The sequence below is a fragment of the Gekko japonicus genome, unplaced genomic scaffold (assembly GCF_001447785.1).
Source record: "Gekko japonicus isolate JY-2015 unplaced genomic scaffold, Gekko_japonicus_V1.1 scaffold2202, whole genome shotgun sequence".
NCBI classification, from domain to species: domain Eukaryota; kingdom Metazoa; phylum Chordata; class Lepidosauria; order Squamata; family Gekkonidae; genus Gekko; species Gekko japonicus.
Genome location: NW_015172614.1, coordinates 152,403 through 163,327, shown reverse-complemented (window position 1 = coordinate 163,327; position 10,925 = coordinate 152,403). Strand labels below are relative to the sequence as shown.

The 10,925-nt window shown below is 48.5% G+C and overlaps 1 protein-coding gene across 1 annotated transcript in view; it reads left to right on the top strand.

The window, feature by feature from the left end:
• Positions 1-1,566: 1,566 nt before the first annotated feature.
• Positions 1,567-10,925, top strand: part of LOC107119186 (neuroligin-1) — a gene marked incomplete at its 3' end in the record, with an annotated part of 13,341 nt that continues 3,982 nt past the window's right edge. The window contains exons 1-2 of the mRNA XM_015421642.1: positions 1,567-1,633; positions 1,813-1,998. Of these exons, the coding sequence (XP_015277128.1) occupies positions 1,567-1,633; positions 1,813-1,998 (253 nt within the window). The remainder of the gene's footprint in view (positions 1,634-1,812; positions 1,999-10,925) is intronic.

Here is a 10,925-nt window from a genome sequence, read left to right as displayed (position 1 = left end):
TATGTGCAGCAGGTACCTTCTTAGAAGAGACCCTGCTCTTTCACCTTCACACTCGAAAGAATACCTCTACTGAGTGGTATAGGTATGCATCTAAAAACAGGGACGAATGCTGTTTTTTCCCTGTTTTACATGGAAGTTAAGAGACGAAACCAAGCATAAGCTGGCTGCTTTGTCAAGCTCTACATTCTTTGGACTGTTAAGAGCACATGTTTTGGAATTCCACTAGTATCTTCTGGCTGTTGGCAGCAACTTACATTTTGTTGTATTACCGTGTTATTGTATCACATTAAGATATTGTATGATTGGGTTGTATACCTTGTGAATATTTTGTATACTTAGATACTGTAATCAAGTATAAAAGTAATTGTATTAGCATACATAACTAATGTTTAAGAGTGTATTATTGGACTGATATTGGCCCCAGTTTTGTTGTCTTTGGAGTTTGGATAGTGGGAGGTCTGTCTTTTGGGTTTGGTTACATGGAAATGTAACTGATGAATTGATTTCAATAGTTCAACTGAGATGCTGACTAAGTTTTGTTTAACGGAGTAACTGACAACCGTGCAACGGCGCTTCGCCAGTTTAATCAAATGGGGTTGTCTCTTGAACATGGACATTCGTGTGGAAAAAGCAAACCTGTAGGAAATATGGGGATGGCCTCGTGCAGAGATCACCTTTCCTGGTGCCCACAAAGTGTTTTTAGAAAGTGGGTTGGGTAGGGTTGCCAAGTCCTGCCTAGCTACCAGTGAGGGGGACTCCTGATTCCTCCTGTAGTTCTTCTGGCACATGTGTGAAGCGTGCGTGCCGCAATGACATCATCTAGAAGTGACATCATTGTGTTTCTGACATTAGGGGGGATGCTCTAGGTTTTGGGCAAAACGGTATGGGTTTTTGGGGCCTCAAAACCATAGAGTTTTGCCCAAAACCTACAGCGTTGCCCATGGCATCAGAAATGCAATGGCGTCATTCCCGGGTGACATCATCACATTCAAAACCATAGGGTTTTGCCCAAAACCTACAGCGTTGCCCCTGGCATCAGAAATGCAGTGGTGTCATTCCCGGGTGACATCATCACACCAGCAGCACCAGGAGGGGGCTTCTCGGGGATGGCGCTTCCCCCGGGATTGGGGGGCCCTAAATTGGGGGGTCCCCTGGCCCACCAGGGGAATGGCAACCCGAGGATGGAGTCGGGAGGCACTTTCGCCCAACAACGCCACTTATAGACCATTGGACATTTGATGGGCTGTGCAGATGTTTAAATACATTGCTTTGGCAGCTGCCACCACCACAGCACAAGGAGTGTGTCTGCCATGGCTGGTCAGAATTCCAAAGGTGCCCACAGGACAGAGAACATCTCCCCGTGCGTCATCACGATCGCCAGGACATGGACGTGCTTCCCCTTCCGCTCGATGCAGAATGCACATGGCACGTCATCCCGTTTGGCCCAATGAGGTTGGACGTGCGGGGGGGGGGCAGGAGCCCCTCGCAAAACAGATTGTGGAAGAAGTTAGCGTTCCATTTGATACCGAACGCAGCCTATATTCTTCAGAGGGGCCTGCATAATGCATGCCGTCGTTTGTCATGCATAACGTTATTATAATAAACACCAAAGGATTTGTAGTTGGGATGATGAGTCACTTGTAAAATTGTTGCCAAGTGGATAAAGAGCACAATGTATTTACACAGCACTTAACTCCCGTTACATTCGAAAGCAGGAGTGAGACGATAACTGTACGACATGCATCATCTGGAAAGGAGCCAAGCCCTAAATACCTTTTTCCTCCTTTTTCCCCTCCTCTCTTTCACTTGCAGGTTTCTTGAGCACGGGGGACCAAGCAGCCAAGGGCAACTATGGCCTCCTTGACCTCATTCAGGCCTTGAGGTGGACTAGTGAAAACATTGGGTTCTTTGGTGGCGACCCGCTGAGAATCACCGTTTTCGGATCCGGTGCCGGCGGTTCGTGTGTCAATCTCTTGACTTTATCCCATTATTCTGAAGGTAACCGTTGGAGCAATTCAACCAAAGGTATTATTGCAGGTTGCAAATTTTGACGATTTTGGTGTCTGCATGCCACCGCCATGACTTCTATGTGATGCTCTTGTATATATATGTATTTTGTTGCATCTAGGGATGCCCAGAGAGCAATAATAATAATGATCATAATACCTACTATATTTCTTGCATAGATATGTCGCTTCATATGTCATGGATTCCCTTTACAGCAGTGGTCCCTGACACGGTGGCTCCGGGCACCATGGAACCCATGGCTACCTTTCCTGGTGCCTGCCAAGTATTTTCAGAAAGTGGGTGGGACCAAGTGGGGCTCCCACCCAGCAGGACTTCTGATTGGACACTGGAGATCTGATGGGCTGTGCCAATTAAAATGGCAGTGTTTCAGTGAAAGCTGCAACTACAGGAGTGGCTTTTTTCTCTCTCACGCTCCTTTTTCCTAGGGTTGCCAGCTCCAGGTTGAGGAATACTTTTTTCTCTCTCACGCTCCTTTTTCCTAGGGTTGCCAGCTCCAGGTTGAGGAATACCTGGAGATTCGGGGGGGGGGGAGCCTGAGGAGGGCAGGATTTGGGAAGGGCAGGGACCTCAGCAGGGTATAATGCCTGCTTCCAAAGCAGCCATTGTCTCCGGGGGGACTCATCTCTGTCACCTGGAGACAGAGCCAAAGCCAGAATTTTGTGGCTTGTGGGGGGGGGTTTTTTTTCCCCCTGGTGGGGCTGAAGTTTTCAGTGAAGAAAGAAAAGCCATTTAGCCAACAGAAAGCTGTTACCAGGATAGATCTCTAAATTGCAAGTCGTCAACCACAGTTCTCAGCTGCTGCAAGTGAATCACTCCTGCCAGCCTCAGCAACAATTCTGATAACAGGCCAGCAGGTGGGGGTGATGACTTCTGTAGTCAAGAAAGCTAACACTTTGGCAGGAAAACTCTCTTAAAGGAGACCAGTTTCTGGACGCAGAGTTAGAAGGGATCCTAGAGGTCACCTACTCTAACCCCCTTGCTCAGTGCAGGAAATAGTTAACCACAGCACCCCACTCAGCTTAAAGGCACACATGCCTTTAAAAATGTGTTAACATGATTGAAAAAAAAGCATTCACAGGAGGAATTCTTGCGGAGACGGAGCCCCCAAAAGCCCCACCGTAGCTACGGGCCTGCCTGGAAATCAGCTGCAATCCCAGGAGATCTCCAGGAACCACCTGGAGGTTGGCAACCCTCTTGCGTCCCCCTGCACTTGGGCTTTGTCTCTGTGTGTCACTGCTTCACCTTCTACACCTTATATCAAATTCGAAAGGTACCCACAGGATCTAGAAGGCTGGTGATCCCTGCCCTACAGTGATAGTGCTGACTGCTGTCTTTTGCCATATGGAGGCCTATGACACTGGGAATCAGTTAGACCCCAGTTATATGAAACCGTTTCCATTCAAGGCAGTAGTCCAAATGGTGCCACATTTATGCTTATGCCCCATTTAAGACAAAGAAGGCCATTTTAAAAGTATTTTGAAGGGATTTTGATTCAAAGGGGGTGAAAGGGTATAAGGTATAAATAAAGCACATGAAAACCCATAGGGCTGAAAATTATCCCCATTTCCCTTTGTGCTCTAAACAGTTGCTCAGGTCCAGCTCACTGTCAATAGAAGATGCATGGACTCTACCTCCAGCAGTTCATTTTGTAGCCAGTTTGGTGTAGTGGTTAGGAGCTTGGACTCTAATCTGGGAGAACCGGGTTTGATTCCCCACTTCTCCGCATGCAGCTGCTGGAGTGACCTTGGGTCAGTCACAAATTCTCTCAGAGCTGTTCTCTCAAGAGCAGTCCTCGAAAGGGCACTCTCATCCCCACCTGCATCACAGGGTGTCTGCTGTGGGGAGGGGAAGGGAAAGGAGATTGTAAACCGCTCTGAGACTCCGAGTGAAGGGCGGGGTATAAATCCAATCTCTCTGTCTCATGGGACCCATGTGGTTTGGGGGCTGCAGTGAGCAGGGGGAGGGAGGTAGAATTGCCCCATCTTCCCTCTTCTGCAAATGCAGATCCACTGTTGAAAGTAGGGCTGCCAGCTCTGGGTTGGAAAATACCTGGAGACTTTGGGGGTGGAGCCAGGAGAGGGTGGGGTTTGGGGGCGGGGTTTGGGGAGGGGAGGGGCCTTGACAATGCCATAGAGTTCACCCTTTAAAGCAGCCATTTCCTCCAGGGGAGCTGATCTCCAGGCCCCACCTGGAGGCTGGCAACCCTAGTTGGAAGGGGGAGGGGAAGTGATCTCCTTCCTTCCCCCACATGGCCTTACGTCCGCACAGGTCCTGTGACTCTAGGAATGATCTTCCCAGCAACCGACAGGGACTAGGGCGAGAGGGAAATGCAGGTAAAAATCTGCCTCCTCCAGCATCTTCAGCTGACGGCTGGTTTGTTCCAAGCCATTAATCCTTAATGCAATTCCTGTCCTTCTGCTTTCACATTAAATGGGAGTCATCATCAAACATAACCCATTTTTAAAAGTTTGGACTCAGTTGGAGGGAGGGGATTGTCTAAAAAGCTCATTCCTTCTTGGGTTGCCAACTCCTGGTTGGGAAATTCCTGGAGATTTGGGGGTAGGGCCTGAGGATGGCCGGGTGCAGGGAAGGGACGGATCTCTGTGGGATATAGTGCCGTAGAACCCATCCTCCCAAGCATCCATGTTCTAGTAGGGGAATTGATTTCTGTAGTCTGGAGATCAGTCCCAATTCTGGCAAAAATCAAGCCGCCCCCCCCCCCCTTGGGAGTTCGTAACCCGAATGCGGACACTCAGAAATGGATGCTGGGGGGAAAGAGACATCAAGACAGTTATACCCTGGGCGATTCTGCATCTAGCATTCGCTCCACATTTTCTCAACTGGGAGGGGAAAGTACAGCTCAAAACCCATTCGAATACCTCGGGGCAATGCCGTAGTGACTGCAAAGTCACCCCTGAACAGCCATAAATCTATGCAGAAGGTCCCATGAAATCCGATGATCAAAGGAAGCGAAAGCGGCATGAAATGCAGGGGGTTCCATGAAATCCAATGATCAAAGGAAGCAAAAGCGGCATGAAATGCAGAGGGTTCCATAAAATCCAATGATCAAAGGAAGCGAAGGCGGCATGAAATGCAGGGGGTTCCATAAAATCCAATGATCAAAGGAAGTAAAAGCGGCATGAAATGCAGAGGGTTCCATGAAATCCGATGATCAAAGGAAGCGAAAGCGGCATGAAATGCAGGGGGTTCCATGAAATCCAATGATCAAAGGAAGCGAAAGCGGCATGAAATGCAGAGGGTTCCATAAAATCCGATGATCAAAGGAAGCGAAAGCAGCATGAAATGCAGGGGGTTCCATAAAATCCAATGATCAAAGGAAGCGAAAGCGGCATGAAATGCAGAGGGTTCCATAAAGTCCAATGATCAATGGAAGTGAAAGCAGCAGGAAATGCAGAGGGTTCCATAAAATCCGATGATCAAAGGAAGTGAAAGCGACATGAAATGCAGAGGGGGGGGATTTCTGTTCCAAGGTGGGTTTCGTAAAACAACGGAGGCAGAATCAGCCTCTGAGAAGCTTGGCCACGCTTCCTCCTTTCTGTCCCACATGCAAATTCGATGCAGAACACATGACTGCTATAATACCTATAATAACTGCCTTGTATCTGAGGCCTCCTCTCTCCTAAGGGTGCTTTTCTCAGAAAGCGAATCAGCGACATTCACAGTACATATGAAACCAACTGTATTTCCTTGGTTTACGGAGGGCCTGTTTAGTTCCTTTTTTTTATGAGGAGAAATGTCTGAAGGGAAGTCGGTGACATAGTCTCCTGGTTCGTACCGAATGGCTGAGTTGTTGCAAACTGTTATCTGCCGCGAAGAAAATGAGCCCTCGGTTCAGAAGCCTTTTATCTGAAACTGTTAAAGGTTTCATTTGGGGCCATCCAAGGAAAGAACAAGTGTTTTCTGTATGTCTGACCTGAGACTCTTAAAGCATCAAGGTTGCTCTTCCGTGTCTTTTTTCCTTCTGTCATTAGCACCTCTCTTCTCTAGGACAGGCAAGACAGTTGGCTGAGAGGGGAAAAAAACGAAGGAAATTCTTTCGGAGGTCACACAGGCCTTCTGTTTCGGCACCCTCGTCCTCTTTGGGGAAAGACATGGCACAGTTTGTTAGACTGAGACTCTGAGGCAGTTAATTGGACACAAGAGGAAGTGTGCATGCACACTTACGCTTATATCTGGAATAGGACTTTGTTGGTCTTAAAGGTGCCGCTGGACTCAAACTTCATTCTGCCTTCTACTGAGTCTGCCAAAGCAGCTGCTCTCCAGGGCCTCAGACAGAAGTCCTTCACATCACCGACCACATCATTCTTTTAGCTGAAGATGCCAGGGATTGCACCTGGGACCTTTGGCATGCCAAGCAGATGTTGTACTACTGAGCCACAGCCCCTCCCTAAAACTAGAATCACAGAATCATAGAGTTGGAAGGGACCTCTGGGGTAATCTAGTCCAACCCCCTGAACAGTGCAGGGAAATCACAGATACCTCCCCCCACGCCCCCAGTGACTGCTATTCCACGCCCTGATGACAAAAAAAAAATAAATCTCCAGGATCTCCAGCCAGTTTGGCCTGGAGAAAAATTGCTTCCTGACCCCAAAGTGGTGATCAGCATTCCCTTGGGCGTGTAAGAAAGGGCCACAAAAACTAAGCACTGAGGCAACCCTTCCTGCCTTCTCTTTTCATGATCTGCCTGAGTTCACAGAATCAGCAGTGCTGTCCGATGGTCCTCTAGCCTCTGCCTGAAAGCCTCCAAAGAAGGAGTACACACACATGAAGCTGCCTTAGTACTGAATCAGACCCTTGGTTCACCAAAGTCAGTACCGTCTACTCAGACTGAGTAGGGTTAGCTGTCCGAAGTCTCAGGCAGAGGTCTTTCCCATCACCTACTACCTCATCTCCTTTTACATGGAGATGCCGGGAATTGAACCTAGGACCTTCTGCATGCCAAGCAGGTGCTCTTCCACTGAGCCATGGCCCCTCCCCTGGGTTTGGTTACAGTGGGCTCTAGCCTTTTAAAATGTTTGTCACCATAAACCTGCTAAAATGTCTCCTAAGCAGATCTGCTCAGATACCTACCTAGGGTTGCCAGCTCCAGTTTGTGGGGACAGTACCTGGAGAAAGTACAGTTTGGGGAGGAGAGGGAACTCAGTGGGGATGTGGTCCCATAGACTGCACCGTCCAGAGTTCCCATTTCGTCCAGGGAGACTGATCACTGTAGTCTGAGGATCAGTTATTATTCCTGGATGGAGACCCTACCTTGGGGTGGGTCATCCTAACCCATGTGGTGTAGTGATGTGGTGGCGCAAGCCGCTGTGGTGTAGGGGTTAAGAATAGCAGTCTTTAGTCTGGAGAACCAGGGATCATTCCCCACACTTCCTCCTGAAGCCTGCTGGGTGACCTTGGGCCAGTCCCAGTTCTCTCGGGGCTCTCTCAGGCCCACCTTCTTCACAAGGTGCCTGTTGTGGGGAGAGGAAGAAGAGAAGGTGATTGTAAGCCGCTTTGAGAATCCTTAGGATACAGAAAAGCAAGGTATAAAACAGGCCCGTAGCCAGGATTTTTAAATTCAGGGGGCCTTTAAATAAGTCAGGGGGCACCCCGCACACACCCCTAAGGGAATGCCACAAATAAAATTTTAAAAATGGAAGTTGGGGGGGGGCTGGGGGCTGGATGGGAAGTCAGGGGTGCTTGGCAATAAGTCAGGGGGCCAGGCCCCGAGATGCCCCACTGTCGCTACGGGCCTGGTATAAAAGCCAACTCTTTTTGTTGTTCTTCTTCTAAGGGCACCCAGGTCTATTCAGTGGGGCTTGCTCCCCGAAAAGTGCTGTTAGGATTGCACCTTTGTCCTTTTAAGTGCTATAAGACTCATTTTTCTTTTCACTTTTCAAACGGCAACCCTCTGCACTTTTATTAGGTGAGGCCACGGTGACTCAGGCGTTAAGACACTTAGCTGCAGACCGGAAGGTCTGTAGTTTATCGGTTCGAGACCCTAGTGCCCCGTGATGGAGTGAGCTCCCATCTCTGGCCCCAGCTCCTGCCAGCCTAGCAGTTCGAAAGCAAGAAATTGCTTCGGTGGGAAGGTGACAGCGTTCCGTGCGCCTCGACATTTAGTCATGCCAGCCACATGACCATGGAGAAGTCTTTGGACAGTGCTGGCTCTTTGGCTTGGAAACGGAGATGAGCACCGCCCCCTAGAGTCGGATTCGACTGGCTTTCAAGCCAGGGAAACCTCTACCTTTACCTTTTAAAACCCATTCCACACCATGGAGCTTTCCACACCGGCTGTACCTTTCCTTGATTCCCCATTGAAAACAAGGGGATTTCAAAGTGCTCAGCTCTGGCTGGATCCTGCCCTTTCTTTTGTAAGAATCATTCCTTCCTGTAGCAAGGCTACAGTGGCTAGAATAATGTCCCCGATTTCCATAGAACTACTTCAGAGAAAATGGTTTGAGGGTTGAAGTGGTACATTACTTTCATCCCTTTCATCCCTTTTTTCACTATCACAGTTCGATAATAAAAAAAAAGTAAAATTCGTCTTTAAAGTAGCTGAATTGAGCTTTATGGCTCAAGGACTTCGACCACTTTTAACTTCATCCAGCCTTTAATGGAGCATTTAACAAGCTCTGCTGTTTATATCAGCTCTTTCTGAACAGGTGACTTACAGCCCGATCCGTAGCCCAGTTAAGCGGCAGCCCTGTGGTCATCAAATGGGATCCCAGCACCAGGTGTAGGGATTTAGGCTGTGAGCAATATTGAAAGCGATTTGCTCCCCGGCGTTTCCATTTAGTAAGTGGGAAGAGATTCACCGAATATTCTCTGGTTTCAGTTTCCGGGTGGGGTTTCGTGTTGGTGGTACAGAAATAATACTTGAAATCCAACTTGATTACTTTTTGTCCATTCCTGTTTGGTGTTATTATTTCTCTTGGAAGTTGCCGCTATGGTACCATTTTGTTTTGTGGCCATCCTGTGCCATTTCCCCAAGATAACACACACAGACACAATCCAGTAGGGAAGGGTAAAATGTTGGTGTCTGTCATTTTTCTAATAGCTAACAAGAGCATGGAGAGTAATGGATGGCCTTAAGTGCCATTAATCAAAATTCAGTGGATCATTTGAAACTAGTCAGTACAAGTTAGGTAACCATTATTTCTTGTTTGTATAGGATCGCTGTAAGCCTTAATGACACTTTTTTGTTGTGGGGCTGGGGGGGGGATATTTTTCATATGTGCATGTGCATGTGTGCACACGTGTGTGAGTATGTGTGCATCTAGAAGTCATGGCAACCTCTGGTGACTGATCCCTACTGGGGTCTGGAGGATATTCAGAGAAGTGGCTGAATAAAGCCTGCCCCCGCCTCACACCCCTGGTATTCCAAGGAGGTCTCCCATCTAAGTACTTGCCAGAATCGACCCTGCTTAGCTTCCAAGATCTGATGAGATCGGACTGGCCGGGGCTATCCAGGTCAGGGTGCCTTAATGACACTTTATCGGAATCAAAGCAACAGGTAGACAGACAGACAGATAGATGGACAGATGACTCATGAAGCTGGCACTTTATAGGAATTAGAGCAATAGGTAGGCAGGCAGACGGACAGATGGATGGATGACCCATGAAACTGCCTTATACTGAATCAGACCGCTGGTGTAGGACAGTCAGTATTGTCTATTCAGACTGGCAGCAGCTTTCCAGGGTCTTAGCTATTTTTTATTTATTTATTTAACTTTCAATTTATAGACCGCTCACCCCCTAAGGGCTCTGAGCGGTTTACATTTGTACAATTATTACCTTACTAGGGCCACACACAATGAAGGGGAAGTGACTACCTATCAGGCACCTATGGCAGGGTCTTAGTTGTTGTTTCTTGCGGAGGTTCTTCAATCCGGGCGGCGGCGACGTCTTGGCACAGATCTTCCTTTTCGGTCGTTCAGGGTGGTGAAAACCAGTGAGGATTGTGAGGCACTCCAAAGGGATCTGTCAAGGATGGGCAAGTGGGCGTCAACATGGCAAATGGGGTTCACTGTGGCCAAGTGCAAGGTGATGCACATTTCAAGGATGGGCAAGTGGGCGTCAACATGGCAAATGGGGTTCAATGTGGCCAAGTGCAAGGTGATGCACATTGGAGCCAAAAATCCTAAATATAAATACACATTGATGGGGTCTGAACTGGAGGTCTTTCACATCACCTATTATCCCTTTTAACTAGAGATTGAACCTGGGCCCTTCTGCATGCAAAGCAGATGGTCTGCCACTGAGCTGCAGACCCTTCCCATTTTTAGAACGAATATATATCTATAAGACCGTGGCTTCCAAATATATACAGGTTAGGTATTTAATATGTTGTTGTTTATATACATATTGACGGGATACTGTAGTCACAAACATATGCATGGATTTCTCTGTAGAAATCTCAAAGTGCTACAGGCTGGGGGAAATTGCTAACCTTCACAGAAAAGTAGGCTGTCCCATATTTTTTGAGTGCACCCAGATAATCTCCCTGACCACCGTACCAAGACTGGATATTTAAAATCAGATGCCCCGTTCTAATAAACATGGCACAGCCAGGGCCGTCCCCAGCTTATTTTGCACCCTAGGCAAGGATCCCTTCTGGCGCCCCCCCATGCGCCGCCCCCTCCCCCTGTGCATTGCCCCCCTCACTTGGGTGCTGCCGCCGGTGGCCAGAGGATTTCCACACCGACTGACCCACTTTGCCCGGCTGCTGCCTCACCCAGCTGCCCAGCACCTTTCACGGCCCCTGCCGGTGGAGCCTCCAACAGGCTGGCAGGTCACAGGAATGGGCTGTGCTGGGTAGGGGGGCTTTTGGTGGGGGGGCCGGGTGCAGTTTGGCGCCCCTAAGGGCCAGCCCACTCTAGGCAAAAGCCTATTTT